General features: G+C 40.4%; 1 protein-coding gene and 1 long non-coding RNA gene across 2 annotated transcripts; one reads left to right on the top strand and one right to left on the bottom strand.

The window, feature by feature from the left end:
* Positions 1-7,542: 7,542 nt before the first annotated feature.
* Positions 7,543-9,976, top strand: LOC127301900 (serine carboxypeptidase 1). Its single transcript, XM_051332191.1, has 7 exons — positions 7,543-8,056; positions 8,157-8,434; positions 8,532-8,780; positions 8,893-9,002; positions 9,288-9,383; positions 9,500-9,608; positions 9,704-9,976. The coding sequence occupies exons 1-7, from the start codon at positions 7,549-7,551 to the stop codon at positions 9,857-9,859; spliced, it is 1,506 nt and encodes a 501-aa protein (XP_051188151.1). The 5' UTR covers positions 7,543-7,548; the 3' UTR covers positions 9,860-9,976.
* Positions 9,977-18,041: 8,065 nt separating this feature from the next.
* LOC127301897 (uncharacterized) lies at positions 18,042-20,147 on the bottom strand. The gene is made up of 2 exons (XR_007852505.2): positions 19,669-20,147; positions 18,042-18,379 (listed from the first exon to the last, which is right to left on the bottom strand). It is a non-coding gene; the product is annotated as an uncharacterized lncRNA (long non-coding RNA).
* Positions 20,148-22,154: the final 2,007 nt, after the last annotated feature.

Here is a 22,154-nt window from a genome sequence, read left to right as displayed (position 1 = left end):
ACCAAAAACAAATAAAACAAGAATCGGCACTTCGGCATCTTGTTAATAGGTTAGTTCCGAGAAAATGCACGAATATGACATAAAGTGTGCATAAAACATGTAGATAACATCAATAATGTGGCATGGAACATAAGAAATTATCGATACGTCGGAGACGTATCAGCATCCCCAAGCTTAGTTCTGCTCGTCCCGAGCAGGTAAAACGATAACACAGATAATTTCTGGAGTGACATGCCATCATAATCTTGATCATACTATTTGTAAAGCATATGTAGTGAATGCAGCGATCGAAACAATGTATATGACATGAGTAAACAAGTGAATCATAAAGCAAAGACTTTTCATGAATAGCACTTCAAGACAAGCATCAATAAGTCTTGCATAAGAGTTAACTCATAAAGCAATAATTCAAAGTAAAGGCATTGAAGCAACACAAAAGAAGATTAAGTTTCAGCGGTTGCTTTCAACTTATAACATGTATATCTCATGGATATTGTCAACATAGAGTAATATAATAAGTGCAATAAGCAAGTATGTAGGAATCAATGCACAGTTCACACAAGTGTTTGCTTCTTGAGGTGGAGAGAAATAGGTGAACTGACTCAACATTGAAAGTAAAAGAATGGTCCTCCATAGAGGAAAAGCATCGATTGCTATATTTGTGCTAGAGCTTTGATTTTGAAAACATGAAACAATTTTGTCAACGGTAGTAATAAAGCATATGCATCATGTAAATTATATCTTATAAGTTGCAAGCCTCATGCATAGTGTACTAATAGTGCCCACACCTTGTCCTAATTAGCTTGGACTACCGGGTCATCACAATGCATTGTTTTTACCAAGTGTCACAAAGGGGTACCTCTATGCCGCCTGTACAAAGGTCTAAGGAGAAAGCTCGCATTGGATTTCTCGCTATTGATTATTCTTCAACTTAGACATCCATACCGGGACAACATAGACAACAGATAATGGACTCCTCTTTTATGCATAAGCATATACCAACAATTAATAATTTTCTCATTTGAGATTTGAGGATTGTTGTCCAAAACTGAAACTTCCACCATGGATCATGGCTTTAGTTAGCGGCCCAATGTTCTTCTCTAACATATGCATGCTTAACCATAAGGTGGTAGATCTCTCTTACTTCAGACAAGACGAACATGCATAGCAACTCACATGAAATTCAAGAATGAAAAGTTGATGGCGTCCCCAGTGAACATGGTTATCGCACAACAAGCAACTTAATAAGAGATAAAGTGCATAATTACATATTCAATACCACAATAGTTTTTAAGCTATTTGTCCCATGAGCTATATATTGCAAAGGTGAATGATGGAATTTTAAAGGTAGCACTCAAGCAATTTACTTTGGAATGGCGGAAAATACCATGTAGTAGGTAGGTATGGTGGACACAAATGGCATAGTGGTTGGCTCAAGTATTTTGGATGCATGAGAAGTATTCCCTCTCGATACAAGGTTTAGGCTAGCAAGGCTTATTTGAAACAAACACAAGGATGAACCGGTGCAGCAAAACTCACATAAAAGACATATTGAAAACATTATAAGACTCTACACCGTCTTCCTTGTTGTTCAAACTCAAAACTAGAAATTATCTAGACCTTAGAGAAACCAAATATGCAAACCAAATTTTAGCATGCTCTATGTATTTCTTCATTAATGGGTGCAAAGCATATGATGTAAGAGCTTAATCATGAGCACAACAATTGCCAAGTATCACATTACCCAAGACATTTATAGCAATTACTACATGTATCATTTTCCAATTCCAACCATATAACAATTTAACGAAGGAGAAACTTCGCCATGAATACTATGAGTAGAAACCAAGGACATACTTGTCCATATGCTACAGCGGAGCGTGTCTCTCTCCCATAAAGTGAATGCTAGGATCCATTTTATTCAAACAAAACAAAAAACAAAAACAAACCGACGCTCCAAGAAAAAGCACATAAGATGTGATGGAATAAAAATATAGTTTCAGGGGAGGAACCTGATAATGTTGTCGATGAAGAAGGGGATGCCTTGGGCATCCCCAAGCTTAGACGCTTGAGTCTTCTTGATATATGCAGGGGTGAACCACCGGGTGCATCCCCAAGCTTATAGCTTTCACTCTCCTTGATCATGTTGCATCATACTCCTCTCTTGATCCTTGAAAACTTCCTCCACACCAAACTCGAAACAACTCATTAGAGGGTTAGTGCACAATATAAATTGACATATTCAGAGGTGACACAATCATTCTTAACACTTCTGGACATTGCATAATGCTACTGGACATTAATGGATCAAAGAAATTCATCCAACATAGCGAAAGAGGCAATGCGAAATAAAAGGCAGAATCTGTCAAAACAGAACAGTTCGTATTGACGAATTTTAAAATGGCACCAGACTTGCTCAAATGAAAATGCTCAAATTGAATGAAAGTTGCGTACATATCTGAGGATCATGCACGTAAATTGGCTTAATTTTCTGAGTTACATACAGGGAGGTGGACCCAGATTCGTGACAGCAAAGAAATCTGGAACTGTGCAGTAATCCAAATCTAGTACTTACTTTTCTATCAACGGCTTAACTTGGCACAACAAAACACAAAACTAAGATAAGGAGAGGTTGCTACAGTAGTAAACAACTTCCAAGACACAAAATAAAAAACAAAGTACTGTAGGTAAAAACATGGGTTGTCTCCCATAAGCGCTTTTCTTTAACGCCTTTCAGCTAGGCGCAGAAAGTGTGTATCAAGTATTATCAAGAGACGAAGTGTCAACATCATAATTTGTTCTCATAATAGAATCAAAAGGTACCTTCATTCTCTTTCTAGGGAAGTGTTCCATACCTTTCTTGAGAGGAAATTGATATTTTATATTACCTTCCTTCATATCAATAATAGCACCAATAGTTCGAAGAAAAGGTCTTCCCAATATAATGGGATAAGATGCATTGCATTCAATATCCAAGACAACAAAATCAACGGGAACAAGGTTATTGTTAACGGTAATGCGAACATTATCAACTTTCCCCAAAGGTTTCTTTGTAGAATGATCAGCAAGATTAACATCCAAATAACAATTTTTCAGCGGTGGCAAGTCAAGCATATTATAAATTTTCTTAGGCATAACAGAAATACTTGCACCAAGATCACATAAAGCATTACAATCAAAATCTTTAACCTTCATCTTAATGATGGGCTCCCAACCATCCTCTAGCTTTTTAGGAATAGAGGCTTCGCGCTCTAGTTTCTCTTCTCTAGCTTTTATAAGAGCATTTGTAATATGATGTGTAAAAGCCAAATTTATAGCACTAGCATTAGGACTTTTAGCCAGTTTTTGCAAGAACTTTATAACTTCAGAGATGTGGCAATCATCAAAATTCAAACCATTATAATCTAAAGCAATGGGATCATCATCCCCAATGTTGGAAAAAATTTCAGCAGCTTTATCACAGCAGTTTCAGCAGCTTTAGCAGCTTGTGCAGTTTTTCGCGGTTTGCATTAGAAGTGGAAACATTGCTAACACCAATTCTTTTATTAGTATTAGTAGGAGGTGCAGCAACATGTGTAGCATTAGCATTACTAGTGGTGGTAATAGTCCAAACTTTAGCTATATTCTTTTCTTTAGCTAGTTTTTCATTTTCTTCTCTATCCCACCTAGCACGCAGTTCAGCCATTAATCTTATATTCTCATTAATTCTAACTTGAATGGCATTTGCTGTAGTAGTAATTTTATCATGATGATTCTCATTAGGCATAACTTTTGATTTCAAAAGATCAACATCAGCAGCAAGACTATCGACTTTAGAAGCAAGTATATCAATTTTCCCAAGCTTTTCTTCAACAGATTTGTTAAAAGCAGTTTGTGTACTAATAAATTCTTTAAGCATGGCTTCAAGTCCAGGGTGAACTCCTATTATTGTTGTAAGAATTCCCATAAGAATTACCATAGCCGTTGCCATTATTATAAGGATATGGTCTATAGTTGTTACTAGAATTGTTCCGGTAAGCATTGTTGTTGAAATTATTATTTTTAATGAAGTTTACATCAACATGTTCTTCTTGTGCAACCAATGAAGCTAATGGAACATTATTAGGATCAATATTAGTCCTATCATTCACAAGCATAGACATAATAGCATCAATCTTATCACTCAAGGAAGAGGTTTCTTCAATAGAATTTACCTTCTTACCTTGTGGAGCTCTTTCCGTGTGCCATTCAGAGTAGTTGATCATCATATTATCAAGAAGCTTTGTTGCTTCACCAAGAGTGATGGACATAAAGGTACCTCCAGCAGCTGAATCCAATAAATTCCGCGAAGAAAAATTTAGTCCTGCATAGAAGGTTTGGATGATCATCCAAGTAGTCAGTCCATGGGTTGGGCAATTTTTAACCAAAGATTTCATTCTTTCCCAAGCTTGAGCAACATGTTCAGTATCTAATTGTTTAAAATTCATTATGCTACTCCTCAAAGATATAATTTTAGCAGGGGGATAATATCTACCAATAAAAGCATCCTTGCATTTAGTCCATGAATCAATACTATTCTTAGGCAGAGATAGCAACCAATCTTTAGCTCTTCCTCTTAATGAGAAAGGGAACAATTTTAGTTTAATAATATCACCATCTACATCTTTATATTTTTGCATTTCACATAATTCAACAAAATTATTAAGATGGGCAGCAGCATCATCGTAACTAACACCAGAAAATTGCTCTCGCATAACAAGATTCAGTAAAGCAGGTTTAATTTCAAAGAATTCTGCTGTAGTAGCAGGTGGAGCAATAGGTGTGCATAAGAAATCATTATTATTTGTGGTTGTGAAGTCACACAACTTAGTGTTTTCAGCGTTGGCCATTTTAGCAACAGTAAATAAAGCAAACTAGATAAAGTAAATGCAAGTAAACTAATTTTTTTGTGTTTTTGATATAGCAAACAAGATAGCAAATAAAGTAAAACTAGCAACTAATTTTTTTGTATTTTGATTTAGTGCAGCAAACAAAGTAGTAAATAAAACTAAGCAAGACAAAAACAAAGTACAGAGATTGAGAAGTGGAGACTCCCCTTGCAGCGTGTCTTGATCTCCCCGGCAACGGCGCCAGAAAAAGAGCTTGATGGCGTGTATTTCACACGTTCGTTGGGCAACCCCAAGAGGAAGGTATGATGCGCACAACAGCAAGTTTCCCTCAGAAAGAAACCAAGGTTTATCGAACCAGGAGGAGCCAAGAAGCACGTTGAAGGTTGATGGCGGCGGGATGTAGTGCGGCGCAACACCAGGGATTCCGGCGCCAACGTGGAACCTGCACAACACAACCAAAGTACTTTGCCCCAACGAAACAGTGAGGTTGTCAATCTCACCGGCTTGATGTAACAAAGAGTTAACCGTATTGTGTGGAAGATGATTGTTTGCAGAAAACAGTAGAACAAGTATTGCAGTAGATTGTATTTCAAAGAAAGAGAATTGGACCGGGGTCCACAGTTCACTAGAGGTGTCTCTCCCATAAGATAAACAGCATGTTGGGTGAACAAATTACAGTTGGGCAATTGACAAATAAAGAGAGCATGACCATGCACATACATATCATGATGAGTATAGTGAGATTTAATTGGGCATTACGACAAAGTACATAGACCGTCATCCAACTGCATCTATGCCTAAAAGTCCACCTTCAGGTTATCGTCCGAACCCCTTCCAGTATTAAGTTGCTAACAACAGACAATTGCATTAAGTATGGTGCGTAATGTAACTAGTGACTACATCCTTGAACATAGCACTAATGTTTTATCCCTAGTGGCAACAGCACAACACAACCTTAGAACTTTCTGTCACTGTCCCGGTGTCAATGCAGGCATGAACCCACTATCGAGCATAAGTACTCCCTCTTGGAGTTACAAGCATCTACTTGGCCAGAGCATCTACTAGTAACGGAGAGCATGCAAGATCATAAACAACACATAGCATAACTTTGATAATCAACATAACAAGTATTCTCTATTCATCGGATCCCAACAAACGCAACATATAGAATTACAGATAGATGATCTTGATCATGTTAGGCAGCTCACAAGATCCGACAATGATAGCACAATGGGGAGAAGACAACCATCTAGCTACTGCTATGGACCCATAGTCCAGGGGTAGACTACTCACACATCACTCCGGAGGCGACCATGGCGGCGTAGAGTCCTCCGGGAGATGATTCCCCTCTCCGGCAGGGTGCCGGAGGCGATCTCCTGGATCCCCCGAGATGGGATCGGCGGCGGCGGCGGCTCTGGAAGGTTTTCCGTAGCGTGGCTGTCGGGCCTGGGGGTTTCGTGACGGAGACTTTTTATAGGCGGAAGGGCAGGTCAAGAGGCGGCACGGGGGCCCCACACTACAGGCCGGCGCGGCCAAGGGGGGGGCCACGCCGCCCTATGGTGTGGCCCCTCCGTGGCCCCTCTTCGTCTCTCCTTCGGACTTCTGGAAGCTTCGTGAGAAAATAGGCCCCTGGGCTTTGATTTCGTCCAATTCCGAGAATATTTCCTTACTAGGATTTCTGAAACCAAAAACAGCAGAAAACAGAATCGGCACTTCGGCATCTTGTTAATAGGTTAGTTCCAGAAAATGCACGAATATGACATAAAGTGTGCATAAAACATGTAGATAACATCAATAATGTGGCATGGAACATAAGAAATTATCGATACGTCGGAGACGTATCAGGCCCAGGCGGCGACTTGACCAAGATCTTGCTTCACCTTCTACTTAGTTTGGTTGAGCCCGTTGAGTTGTGCCGTTCGACTCTGTATCGTTTGGGTTGTATGTCTTCTGGACCTGGGAGGGTCGTACTTGTGACGCCTTGGGCGTGTGTGTGTGGTCTGTATAACTATAACTTGCATGTACCGTTGCCAGGAGGGCTTTATTTATAAAGCTGGGCCATGAGGCCTTCTGTTTAAAAGAATCTACCAGGGTCCATGTTTTTGGAGAAAGTAGATGATGTGTAGTCACAAAGAACGGAGTCAAACGACTTGCATATACCGAACTTGAAAAGGAGGGCCCTACTGTGAATGTTTTTTCTTCATAGAAGCACTTTGGGTCTTAGACACAAGGTTATCGACATGGGGTGCAAGCCAAAGGGAAAGCGTATTGGCAACAATCTTTGCAATGTCGTGGATAACACTAGGCCTAAAATCGGAGATGTCCTCTACGTCATCATTCTTAAGCTTGGCATTAACTGAGGCTCACGTCCCATCTTTCTTTTTTACCACCGAACTATAAAGGGTAGTGTACATTGGTGTATCGATGTAAACATAGTTTTTTCTTTCAAAAGCTTGGCATTAACCGAAGTAAAATGGCAGCAAGCCAGCTGGTCAAGATGGATTCCACCGGTTGCTTTTACCGACCGCTCCTTTCAATGTAAGATCGTTAGATAGTGACTTAATAATTTGGCCATGCAGGTAAAATCAAAAGTCTCTCCGGGGAATCCAAACTGGGCAACCCTATATATACACCTCAACAATAATGAATCTATCACAAGACCTCACGAGCAAGACCAAAGATGAGGAAGACCCATACCTTGTTCTTCTCACTACTCCTGGTGTGCGTGTCACTCACAGTCGATGGCTCCCAGGAGGATCAGCTCACGAGGTTTATCCAATCCAAGGCCAAGAAGAGCCACACTGTCAGGGCGACTAGCGCAATCGGGCCTGCGGAAAACGACCCATGGGCCGACCCCAGCAGCTTCAGCCACCTTCCCTCAAAGTGCCCGATCCCGCCGGCCGGCACAAAGGAAGCAGACAAGATCATGGCGCTGCCCGGACAGCCACCGCGCGTTAACTTCGACGAGTACTCCGGCTATGTCACGGTGAGCGAGGTGCACTTCCGCGAGCTCTTCTACTACTTCGTCGAGGCCCCCTACGAGGCCGCCTCCAAGCCGCTCATCCTATGGCTCAACGGCGGGCCTGGATGCTCGTCACTCGGCTACGGGGCATTTCAAGAGCTTGGGCCGTTCCGTGTGAACCCTGACGGGAAGACACTCAGCAGGAACAAGCACGCCTGGAACAACCGTAAGTGAAACCTAACTTACAAGCGAAGATTCACTGATGTGTCATAGAGTTATTCGATAAGGAGGTTCAACACTTCATACTGAACTGATACGATGTGCAGTGGCTAACGTGATCTTTCTGGAGTCACCGGCGGGCGTGGGGTTCTCCTACGCAGCCAACGACACGAACAACAACGACAACGTTGGTGATAGGAGGACGGCTGAGGACACGTTCGTCTTCCTGCTCAACTGGCTAGAGAGGTTCCCCGAATACAAGGGCCGTGATTTCTACATCGCTGGCGAGAGCTACGGCGGTCACTACGTCCCGCAACTCGCCACTGTCATCGAATTCATGAACCAGCTCCATGGAAGCACCCTCATAAACCTTCGTGGCATCTTCGTGAGTTGCTACTAGCGTCACATATCTTACCGGCCTGACGACGGTCTAATCTTATGCAGCGATCATACGTACCCATATGTTTCCTTGTGTTATCTAGGTTGGCAACCCGTACCTCGACGACTACAAGAACGAGAAGGGGGAACTGGAGTTTTTGTGGAGCCACGGGGTGATCTCCGACGAGGGGTGGGCCGGTATTCTCGCCAACTGCAGCTTCAGCCCGTCCGACGACTGGCCGTGCACCGTGGCGGCGCTAAAGCCCCGGAAGGGTCATTTCGACCATTACAACATATATGCCCCGCTATGCCTTCAGGAGCCGCTCACCGGCACTTTCTACTCCAGCAGCTACGTAAGACGATAACACAACTGATCAACCCTCTCTTGATATAGGCGTGTTTGTTTTTTCTTTGCAATTTCGATCATCCACACTCAGTGCAGAAGTGTAATTTTTGTTGTGTCAGCTTGCTGGCTACGACCCGTGCGCCGATCACTACGTCGAGGCTTACATGAACAATCTCGTTGTCCAAGAAGCTATGCACACCAGGGCCAACACGAGTTGGTCAAGTTGCAGGTAAGTAGTAGCGTAGTACTCCTTTCGATTGGTAAATCAGGCTGACACGTAGTTTATAGTTTAAGAAAAAAAGAGTTCGACCATAAATTTGGTCAATGAAATATAAATTATATGTCACAAATATTATACCATTAAAAGAAAATTTCTTCTAATGTTTGTGACATATTTCTTGACTAAATTTATAGTGAAATTCTTGGACTATGTGTTATCCTAATAAATCGATCGGTACCGACGAAGTACCTGTCATAATATCTCGTGTTAAGTATACTCCTCCCATTCTTTCAGTGAAGACGTGGGGTTGGAATATAACCCTGGGCCAGTTTCCGTGGTGCCAACCATCAGCAGGCTGATCAAACGCGGTCTAAGCGTATGGATCTTCAGGTACTAATTAATGTGACTCTCAATTCATGCACCTTTACTAATGAGCCGTAGCACTGAACAAATTAAAGTAGGATTAAGGTTTCTGACCAGCGAGAGAACATCTTTCTATCTATCAGCGGCGATATGGATTCCGTATGCTCGATCAGTGCGACCAGGTTCTCCGTTCACGATCTTAACTTACCCATCACTAGCCCATGGCGCCCATGGTACACACCAGACACCGAGGTAATTATGTGCAAGCATGGCCCGCAGTAATAGCTAAATTTGAATTCAGGTGCTCTATAAAATTTCGAAAATTAAATGGAATGCTGTGGATGCAGGTTGGTGGCTATGTTCAGCAGTACAGTGGAGGCTTCACGTTTGCATCTGTTAGGGGAGCTGGTCATACGGTGCCCACTTTCCAGCCAAAGAGAGCGCTTGTTCTGCTCTACTCCTTCCTCAAGGGCATGCTCCCACCTGATGACATCCCAAATTAAATTGGAAATGCTTTCACATGTTCAAGATGTGTCTGATTGGAATGGTGTTCCTCCTTCCTTACAATAAATTGTTTCTCAATTACAAACAGTTTAATTTGAAAGTATGTATAAGACATATTCAAGCAATAATCATATGGTTTAGCACTTGTGTGCTAAAAAGATTTGTAATGTTTCTCACATTTAAAAAAAAAATGAGAACCACGTTCTGGCTTGTGCATGATCAGCATCTTCAGTTTTAATCATTCCGTATTTTGCCTAAAACCTTGTGGAGCAGTAATAAAACAAAACAAATTGAAGCTCTCTATTTTTAACAACTCTCTTTTGTGGACACTAAGGACACCCCCAATGCTCCACCGTGTGTTGTATCTAGAGCATGCTAATAACTAAGCAAAACGCTGATATGGAACGGTAATTAGTGAAGAGAGAGAGAAGGGGATAGTATCTTGTTTAGGATACAACTCTTGTCGTTCACTACACCAGAAAATGGATTTAGTGACAATAGTACTGTTTATCACCAGCCTATTTTCGATGAACCATGAAAGCCAGGCTTTCATGGTTGAATGTACTGTTTTTGCCACCGAAAATAGGCTGGTGATAAATTTGTGTTGTCATTAGCTTTGTCACTGAATGCCACTGAATATCTAACATAGAAAATACCTAATGACAGTATGCAAAGTTTTGTCATCAAAGATCACATATTCGGTGACAATTTAGAGATTATCAACAATTGTGATAATGGGTGACAGCCCAATATTGCCATGGTATATTTGAGAAATTGTCATTGTTAGATTGAATGGACGCTCAGGATTCACCAAGAAATGTTGATGTGGCTTCTTACATGGGGGCCCATGACAACGTGGGTCCAACGCTAGTGACGTGGACACTCTCGAGTGGGTTTCGTCCAGATGGTAGTGACATGGATGTTATCGAGTGGGTCCAGAAGGTTGATACATGACATTATATCATGTGGGGCCTGATGACCCGCAAGTATAGGGGGTGTATCGTAGTACTTTCAATAAATAAGAGTGTCGAACCCAACGAGGAGCAGAAGGTGTTGACAAGCAGTTTCGATGAAGGATTCACTGTAAATGCTCACAAACAAGTATTCAGGGGGTTTTGATATAGCAGATGAATAAAGTACAAGTAAATAAAATGCGAGAGTAATAATTGCAGCGAGTGGCCCAATCCTTTTTAGCACAAAGGACAAGCCGGTTTGTTTACTTATAATGACCAAACGTTCTTGAGGACACACGGGAATTCAGTCTAGTGCTTTCGCTTTATATAGCTGACTAATCTTCATTGTTTTGATAAGTGTTGTGTGGGTGAACCTATGCTAATGCACCGCCCTTCCTAGGACTAATACATACTTGTGATTATACCCCTTGCAAGCATCCGCAAATACAAGAAAGTAATTAAGATAAATCTAACCACAGCCTTAAACTCTGAGATCCTGCTATCCCTCCTGCATCGATATACCAACGGGGGTTCAGGTTTCTGTCACTCCGGCAACCCCACAATTAGCAAACGAATACAAGATGTATTCCCCTAGGCCCATAAAGGTGAAGTATCATGTAGTCGACGTTCACATGACACCACTAGAAGAATAACACCGCAACTTAAATATCAAAGCATTGAATATTACTCAACATAGTTCACTACTAACATTTAGACTTCACCCATGTCCTCAAGAACTAAACGAACTACTCACGAGACATCATATGGAACATGATCAGAGGTGATATGATGATGAATAACAATCTGAACATAAACCTTGGTTCAATGGTTTCACTCAATAGCATCAATAACAAGGAGTAATCAATACCGGGAGAGTTTCCCCGACCAAACAGTCAAGATTCAACCCTAGATGTTACAGCTGTGACGAGGTGCAGCGGTGGAGATGACGGTGACGGTGGTGGAGATGATGGTGATGATGATCCCAATGAAGTCCAGCTCGATGGCGGTGACGATGGCGTCGATTTCCCCCTCCGGGAGGGAATTTCCCCTGCGGATTTCAGCCTGCCGGAGAGCTCTTTTCTCTCTGGTGTTTTCCGCCCCGCAGAGGCGGCTGTGTCTCCTCGCGATTATTCCCTGGAGCTTAGGTTTTCGGGGAGAAGAAGTACGCGAAGGAGAGGCGGCCGAAGGGGGCTGTGGGCCCCCTCCCCACAAGGCGGCGCGGCCAGGCCAGGGCCCGCGCCGGCCTATGGGGAGCCCATGGCGGCCCTCCTCAGCTCCTCCTTTTGGCTAGCTCCATCCTCTGGAAAAATAAGATCTTCGGTGTAATTTCCGTCAATTGTTGATCTCCAGAAATATTGCATTCTGACGGCGCTTTTTCCAGCAGAATCCTGACTCCGGTGGATGATCCTCCAATAATCATGAAACATGCAAAATAGATGAAATAACATAAGTATCACCTCTAAATATGAAATAAATTAATGAATAACTGTAAATTATGATATAAAATAGTGATGCAAAATGGACGTATCAACTGCCCCAAGCTTAGACTTCGCTTGTCCCCAAGCGAAACTGAACTCAGTAAACAAGACCACATGTTTATGGAGTGAAGAGTCGATAAATAAAATACGGACAAGAAGCATCATATTAATTCACACAAGACATTCTAGTGAACAACTTCCTCATATGATTCAACTTGAAACAAGTAAAAGGAAATCACAAATAAAGGTGCATAGGAAATCATAATTGGTGATGGCAAACTTCGTTCTTGGTCAAAGAACAGTTAACATATTGTACTTATCTATTGAGCAACGCTCTTATATTAAAGCTTATAGCAAAACTTGCATACTCAATCATAATAATCCCCTCATAATCATCGATAACCTTCAAAACTATATTCATTCAGATAAAACTTGTACTGAACAAGGAAGAATAAAAGGCATGATTAAGTAGATCACAGTATAAATGGTTTGATCTCAACAACTCAATTGCTTGCTTAAGATAGAGGGAAATAGGTTTACTGACTCAACATAAAGTAAAAGATAGGCCCTTCGCAGAGGGAAGCAGGGATTGAATCATGTGCTAGAGCTTTTTAAGTTTTGAAATCATATAGAGAGCATAAAAGTAAAGTTTGAGAGGTGTTTGTTGTTGTCAACGAATGGTAGTGGGTACTCTAACCCCCTTGCCAAACAGACTTCCAAAGAGCGGCTCCCATGAAGGACGTTATCTCTACCAACAAGGTAGATCATCCCTCTTCTCTTTTGTTTACACATGTACTTTAGTTTATTCAAGGATGACACTCCTCCCAACCTTTGCTTTCTCAAGCCATGGCTAACCGAATCCTCGGATGCCTTCCAACATTTCACATAGCATGGAGGAGTGTCTATTGCAAAATTAAGTTGCTTACTGATGAATCAGAGCAAAACATGTGAGGAGGATTATTAATGAGAGTTGATTAATTGGGGCTGGGAACCCCGTTGCCAGCTCTTTTTGCAAAATTATAGGATAAGTGGATGAAGCCACTAGTCCATTAGTGAAAGCTGCCCAACAAGATTGAAAGATACAACACCACATACTTCCTCATGAGCTATAAAACATTGACACAAATAAGGGATGATAACTTTTGAATTGTTTAAAGGTAGCACATGAAGTATTTACTTGGAATGGCAGAGGAATACCACATAGTAGGTAGTTATGGTGGACACTGATGGCATAGGTTTGGTTTAAGGGTTTGATGCACGAGAAGCATTCCCTCTCAGTACAGGTCTTTGGCTAGCAAGGTTGATTAGCAAGCATAAGAGTTGAGGGAAAAAAACAAATATACATGTGATAGAAACAATCATGCATCTTCCTTGTAAGCACAAACAATTTTAACATAAACTCAAAGATAATGAAATAACATATCTGCATGTATTTCTTCTTCTCTACTTAAACTCAAAGTGTTGTTGCTATTGACCAATGCTAAGTTTGCCAAAACCAAATAGATTTACCCAATGCTCCCAAAGTGATACCAATACTTAACAACAAGATCAATCATATAATAGAAATTGCAAACTAAAATAAGATGTGCAATATGTAAATGATAGAACTTCTCATTAATATTCCATAACGATAACTCACACCAAGGGATACATAGATAACCAACTAGAAGAGAGATACTTCCACACTGCAACACATCTTATATGATAACTTCCCTACTCATGATATGACACTACTTGATAGTAAAAAGGTAAAAGATAGTGATGATGTGATACCGCGGCACTCCCCCAAGCTTGGAACAAACCAAGGGGGTGCCAATACCAATGATGAATTACTCCTTCGGTGGTGGTGAATTCTTCCCATCATCAGACTTCCAAGGAAGAGGCTCTCCATCAACAAACGACATCTTGGTCTCCAGAATCCTGAAACTAGCAGCATAACTTATGTGTTTGAACATGTTTTCATACTCATAGTTTTGATTCTGAACATCATAGAGTTGAGCTTGGAGTTTGTTGGTAGTGTCGTGAAGCGAGAAGATATCGTCCCACAGCTTTGCAGTCTCCTTGTGTCCATCAATAAGTTCAGACACAATTTTGTGGAAGATGTCCACTTCACGCTCAGCCATATTCTTGTAACTGAAGACCTCTTGTTCTAATTTCTCCATCCTGTCCTCCAAACTTCCTTCTCCTTTAGGACCCCGGACATCTTCAATCTGCAACTCTCCATCTACGAGCAGCAATTCCTTGGGGTGCATCTTCAGCTCGTTCATGTACGGGTTAACGACGTCCTCAAAGAAGTTGTCCTTCGGAGTTCCCGACGAAGACATGCTGGCTCTAGATCCGAGGCAGATCCTGGCAGAAAACAACTCGAAACAAAACGCGACGAGAAAACGATATACTGACCTCCAGGGGTCCGGGGGATTATATAACAGAAATTTTCACGACAGAAGGAAAGTACCAGGTCTAACCAGAGTCGGAGAGGGACAGCGAGGGGCTGTCCTCATAGGGCGGCGCGGCCATGCTGGGGCCCGCGCCGGCCTATGGGGGCACGCCCTCGTGCGTCTCCTCCACTCCGTTTTGATCTCGTAATTTTTCATATTTTCCAGAAATAGCAAAAACATTGTTCGGAAAGTTAAACGCGGACTTTTTATTACCAGTACTGTTACCTATTCAAAGTCGAACTCTGCAGAACTGTCAATTTGGCCTTTGATGAAAGCTTCCAGAGTTACTACTCGAATAACATCAACATCTTCATTATAAGAATCACCAGAGATATAATGCTTGAGTCTTTGTCCATTCACCACTTGTGTGGCATTGCCTTGCAGAGAACTAATTTTAATTGCTCCTGAACGATACACCTCCACAATGACATATGGTCCTTCCCATTTTGAGAGTAATTTCCCTGCAAAAAATCTGAGACGAGACCGATACAATAGGACTTTATTCCCAACATTAAATTCTCTTTTGATAATTCTTCTATCATGCCATTTCTTAACTTTCTCTTTAAAGAGTTTAGCATTTTCATAAGCTTCACTTCTCCATTCATCTAGAGAACTCAATTGTAGCAATCTCTTCTCACCGGCAAGTTTAGGATCTTTATTTAGTTCTCTTACAGCCCAATAAGCTTTGTGCTCTAGTTCTAAAGGTAAATGACAAGCTTTCCCATAAACCATTTTATAAGGTGACATACCCATAGGATTTTTATAAGCAGTTCTATAAGCCCATAGCGCTTCCTTCAATTTACTAGCCCAGTTCTTTCTAGATTTATTAACAGTCTTTTGCAAGATAGATTTAATCTCTCTATTTGATAATTCTACTTGCCCACTAGTTTGAGGATGATAAGCGGAAGCAATTCTATGATTAATACCATATTTAGCAAGAGTTTTTCTAAAACCACCATGAATAAAATGAGAACCTCCATGAGTCATAAGATATCTAGGAACTCCAAATCTAGGAAAAATAATATCTAAAAGCATTCTTAAAGAGGTCTCACCATCAGCACTTTTTGTGGGTATGGCTTCCACCCATTTAGTAACATAATCAACAGCGACAAGTATATGAGTGTTACCTTCTGAAGAAGGGAAAGGACCCATGAAGTCAAATCCCCAACAATCGGATGGTTCAATAACAAGAGTATAATTCATAGGCATTTCATTGCGTCTGGAGATATTACCAACCCTTTCACATTCATCACAAGATAAAATAAACTTCCTTGCATCTTTGAAGAGAGTTGGCCAATAGAAACCTGATTGTAGAACCTTTTGCGCGGTTCTATCTCTGGCGTGATGTCCTCCATAAGCACTACCATGCCACTTACTCAATATCTCTTGTTGTTCATATTCGGGAACACATCTTCGCAGAATACCATCCACTCCTTCTTTATATAAGTGTGGGTCATCCCAAAAATAATGCCTCAAGTCATAAAAGAATTTCCTCCTTTGCTGAGCTGAAAAGGTTGGAGGCAAGTACTTGGAAACAATAAAGTTAGCATAATCAGCGTACCAAGGACTATCTTGCGAGCTCACCTTTATTACAGCCAATTGTTTATTTGGAAAACTATCATTAACATGAACAGGATGATAAGCAATATTTTCCAATCTAGACAAATTATCAGCAACAGGATTATCAGCACCATTCCTATCTATAATATGTAAATCAAATTCTTGCAAAAGAAGCACCCATCTAATAAGCCTTGGCTTAGCATCTTTCTTTTCCATAAGGTACCTAATTGCAGCATGATCAGTATGGATTGTAACTTTTGAATCAACAATATATGATCTAAACTTGTCACAAGCAAAAACTACAACTAATAACTCTTTTTCAGTTGTAGCATAATATCTTTGAGCAGCATCAAGAGTTTTGCTAGCATAATGAATAACATTCATTTTTTTATCTGCTCGCTGTCCAAGAACAGCGCCTACAGAAAAATCACTAGCATCACACATAATTTCAAAAGGTAAATTCCAATCAGGAGGTTCAACTACAGGAGCAGTTGTTAAGGCTTTCTTTAGAGTTTCAAAGGCTTCCTTACAATCATCATAAAAAACAAAAGGTACATCTTTTTGAAGAAGATTAGTAAGAGGCTTTGAAATCTTAGAGAAATCTTTAATAAATCTCCTATAAAACCCAGCATGACCAAGAACACTACGAATACCTTTAACATCCCTAGGATAGGGCATCTTCTCAATTGCTTCAACTTTAGCTCTATCAACTTCAATACCTCTCTCGGAAATTTTATGTCCCAATACAATTCCTTCATTAACCATAAAGTGGCATTTCTCCCAATTAAGAACAAGGTTAGTTTCTTCACATCTCTGCAAGACTTTATCAAGGTTTCGCAAGCAATTATCAAAAGAATTCCCATAGACAGAAAAATCATCCATGAATACCTCTACAATATTCTCACAAAAGCCATGGAAAATAGCAGACATGCATCTTTGAAAAGTAGCAGGAGCATTACATAAACAAAAAGGCATACGTCTATAAGCATAAGTTCCATAGGGACAAGTGAAAGTGGTTTTCTCTTGATCTTTGGTTTTAACAGCAATTTGTGAGAACCCAGAATAACCATCAAGAAAGCAAAAATGAGTATTTTTAGACAACCTTTCTAACATTTGATCAATAAGGCCTTGTTTGGTGCCAGTGTTTTTGTGAACTTTGAGGGGGGTTTTGAGGGGTGTTTTGGGTGAAAACAACAACCACCCAAAACACTAACCAAAACACTACAAAACCCCTATCATCCAAAACACTTGTCGAAACACTTGTTTGGCACACTTGTTTTACAAACCAGTGTATTCAAGTGTATTCAACATAAATGGATAAAAAATCGATCTTTTTTTATGTATCACAAGTAAAAATCCAATCTTTTTATATTTATTTATTTCGAATTACTGTTCATCCAGGGGCATGGGAGCCAAAACTATGTGCCCCCTTCGTCTCGCATAAGTACAAGTAAACAAAACGGTCATATTTTACTTGAATGAGGCAGTTTAGTTTACTCACAACTTTGTTCTTAGATTTCCACTTCAATTCCATCAAAAGGTTATGCCTACAATATTCTACCACTAACTACTTTAATTTGCAGATAACATAACAATCAAGAACTTGCAAAATTCATAAACGCATCCATTTTCAACTAGACAAAGAGAGATGGAATTATCCATTGGCACTGAAACTAACTAAGGTTATAATTTCATGGTTTGGGATGAAATGCTTGCGAAGACATAACATAGTACAAGCAGCCACCATGAGAATTATGCAAAACTAATAACTATATATATAGTGCAATCTTAGGAACAGGGGAGTATGGGTTTAACTTGCAAACTGACAGGCAACATTTCTCTCATGACCCCAACACAGCAACACAGGTTATACCGTATAATCTCTGCTGGGAACTTACATCTCTCATGACTCAACACAGGTTTGGTCATAAGGCATACATACAAATGATTTTATATCAAGTAGAAAAGAGCAAGGGAACGAATATAAAATGGGTATCATGGACTAGCTTGTTATTGTTCACCCCACAAATGACACTCCATAAACTCCAGAGTTGAAGCGGGTCATCCATTCACTCCACCGGTTGCACGACCTGCACATTGTAAAAAAGGGAATGTTTTACTTATCATGAAGAAGTGAATGTGCATGCCCGCGGATTCCAAAAATCCTACAGATGATTAGAATGCTAATATATCAACAGAGGTTGATCTTGCAAACACCAATCGAATCAACATATCACTAACCAAAGCTCTCAAGCATTATGGTAGATCAATCAACAACCATATATGAAAACACTAGATTTTGTAGATAACAAGAAGATATAATTTTGGTGCCATCTCATAAGTTAACAAAAAAGCATAACAAAGTATTGAGTTGTGAAGCACATAAGTTCAGAAGGCCAGAAACTTGAAAATAAAAACTTGAGCATAAAGATATAGTGTGCATATATGCTACTCATTGAAACTTGAAAGCATTTGCAGAATGCCCATATCTGGGATCTCACTCTCTTACTTCCAATATGTGTTTCAATATGACCTGAGGATGGACAAGATAGCAGTGCGATGCTTTCTTCTCCACTGGATGTTTTCATGAACATATATATACCAGAAATTATAAATCAGTTTATCGGTTTCATCCTGGATTACCAACACAAAACCAACAGGTAACTAAGGTACTAAGAAAAACATCCACCACTCTGTTAGGCCAAGAATACCGAATCAGGAATTGTCAGGCTAATACGCAGAGCGAAATTTGATGTGCCATACGCAGCTACCAGTTTCCATGCCAGTTCTTGGTTCATGCAAACATTATCAGAGGATTGAATAATAATATCACCAGAAGCTTTAGCAGAATATACTGAAATTCTGCATACCAAGTCAGTAAAACATCTAGCAAATATACTAACATACCAATTGTATATGGTAGTATGGCACCATATGCATTATATTCATGAAAGGCTAAAGGCTTAAATATATTCATGTGTTAATAAATATACATATTATCTTCAATCCTTTTATCAAAAACTTTTACAACATTCAGACTGTAAAACAAAACTCATACGTAGTAAAATTTAGTGAGTGTAAATAGATTTTAAAAAAGGCATAGATTGACAATATATATGTGGCAGTACTTATAGAACCATCACTAGTACATAGACCAGATTTGTGCGGCAAGTCTAGAAGTAAATTTCCTACTGTTTTCGTAGTTGCCCAGCCATGAAAGAAATTTCTACCTTTATAAAGTATAAACCAGATCAGGAGAGGAGGGGACGAGGTGTTATCTAATATCAAGAACTCATCCTCGATTTGCATAAGAACCCTAGGCGGTAGGCACTCACAGGAAACCAGATCAGTAGATGAGGGGACGAGGTGGATGACGTACCTGAGAGAAGTCCAGCTTCTACCGAAGAAGAAGGACTGGGGGAGAGGGAGGCCAAGGACGTCGGGGAGGGAGGGAGGCGACGGTCGTCGTCAAATCGTGGCTGTGCCGCCAGAGCCGCGCGGCTAGATCTGTGCTCTTGGGAGGGAACGTCGCTGGCTTTGCTGCGGGACGACGTCAACGGCAGCGGCGAAGGCGGCTTGGAGCGTCAGCGGCGGCGGCTGCTTGGAGCGGCGGCAGCGGCGGCGTCTTGGAGCGGCGGCTTCGACGGGCGCTGCGCCGCCAGCGAGAAAACGCGAGGGGGGTGGAGCGTTTCGATTCCACCTCGGCCCGACGTGTATTGGGGTGTTTCCTGGACCGTTACCCTGCTGAAACCGGCCCGCCGAATGGCCCTGAAGTGTTTTAGAGTGTTTTAGCGTGTTTTAACCGGGCTTTGATTTTACACCCCAAAACACTACAAAACTCCCAACAAAACACTTGCACCGAACAAGGCCTAAAGGGTAAAGGGTAATGATCTTTCTTAGTAACCTTATTAACTTTTCGATAATCAATGCACATTCTATACCCTACAACTACTCTTTGAGGGATGAGCTCATCATTATCATTAGGCACAACAGTCATTACTCCTTTCTTAGGAACACAATGCACATGACTAACCCATATACTATCAGCAATAGGATATATAATACCAGCTTCAAGAAGTTTTAATACCTCATTCCTTACCACATCCTTCATCTTAGGAATTAGATGACGCTGATGTTCAACAACAGGCTTTGCATCATCTTCCATGTTGATAGCATGTTGGCAAATAGAGGGAGAAATCCCCTTCAAGTCATCGAGACTGTAGCCAATAGCTCCTCGGTGTTTCTTCAATATTTCCAATAACCTTTCTTCCTCAAAATCTGAAAGCTTAGAACTAATAATAACAGGATATATTTTCTTATCATCAATATGAGCATACTTAAGATTATCAGGCAACGGTTTTAAATCAAAAACAGGATCTTCCTTTGGTGGTGGTGTTGTACCTAAATCTTCAACCGGCAAGTCATGTTTAAGAATAGGTTGACGAAGGAAAATTTCATCAAGCTCATTCCTTTCTTCCCTAAAGACTTCACTCTCACTATCCTCCAAATGTTGCTGCAAAGGATTATTAGGAGTAAGAGCAATAGACGCACACTGTTCAACTCTAAAATCATTATTAGGCAAATCAGCTTTATAAGGAGTTTTGGCAAATTTAGAGAAATTAAACTCATAAGATTCACTAGCAAATTTAGTCACAATTTTTTCCTTCTTGCAATCTATAACAGCTCCACAAGTATTTAGGAAAGGTCTACCAAAAATAATAGGACAAGACTTACTAGCAGCAGAACCAAGTACCAAAAAGTCAGCATGATATTAATCTTACCACATAGAACTTCCACATCTCGAACAATACCAATAGGAGAGATAGTTTCTCTATTAGCTAGCCGAATAACCACATCAATATCTTCAAGTTCACAAGAACCAATTTCATGCATGATCTCCGTATAAAGCTCATAAGGAATGGCACTAATACTTGCACCAATGTCGCATAAACCATAATAACAATGATCACCAATTCTAAAAGAGAGCATAGGAACACTGGCTTTCCTAGACTTATTAGGATGCGAAACAATATTAGAAGCATCTTCACAGAAAATAATATGACCATCTTCTACATTTTCAGTCACAAGATCTTTAACTATTGCAATAGCAGGTTCAACTTTTATTTGTTCTTCAGGTTCTATAGGTTTCTTTGCACTTTTATTAACCGCACTAGTTATAACATAATACTCCTTCATTTTAGCAGGGAAAGGAGTTTTTTTTCAATATAAGCTTCAGGAAGAATATGATCAACAGTTTCAATTATAGCACATTTATTTATAGATGAATCAGTTTTATCTTTGTATGGTTCATGATACTTATCAAAATTCTTCCTAGGCAATTCAAAATGAGAGGCAAAAGCTTTATAAAAATTTGCAACAACTTGAGGGTCAAGACCATAAGTAGCACTCATATTACGAAATTTATTAGTATCCATAAAAATTTCAATGCATTTATAATCATAGTTTATACCTGACTCTCTATCTTTGTCGTTCTCCCATCCTTCAGTATTCTCCTGAATCCGATCAAGAAGGTCCCTTTTGAACTCTTCTTTGTTGCGTGTAAATGATCCAGAACAAGTAGTATCCCGCAAGGTTTTATCTTGAAAAGACAGTCTTGCATAGAAATTATAGATGATGATATTACCAGGAAGCTCATGAATGGGGCATTTGAGCATTAAAGACTTCAATCTCCCCCATGCTTGGGCAATACTCTCTCCATCATGAGGCCAGAAATTATATATGCGGTTCCGATCTTTGTGAATTTCACTTGGAGGATAGAATTTAAAATAAAATAAAGGCACAATGTCCTCCCAATCAAGAGAATCCCTATTTTTCAGCAATTTATACCAATGCGCTGCTTTACCA

This window comes from Lolium perenne, chromosome 5 (genome assembly GCF_019359855.2).
Source record: "Lolium perenne isolate Kyuss_39 chromosome 5, Kyuss_2.0, whole genome shotgun sequence".
Lineage (NCBI taxonomy): Eukaryota > Viridiplantae > Streptophyta > Magnoliopsida > Poales > Poaceae > Lolium > Lolium perenne.
Note: the sequence above shows the minus strand (reverse complement) of the source record. Positions and strands in the feature narration are given on the sequence as shown.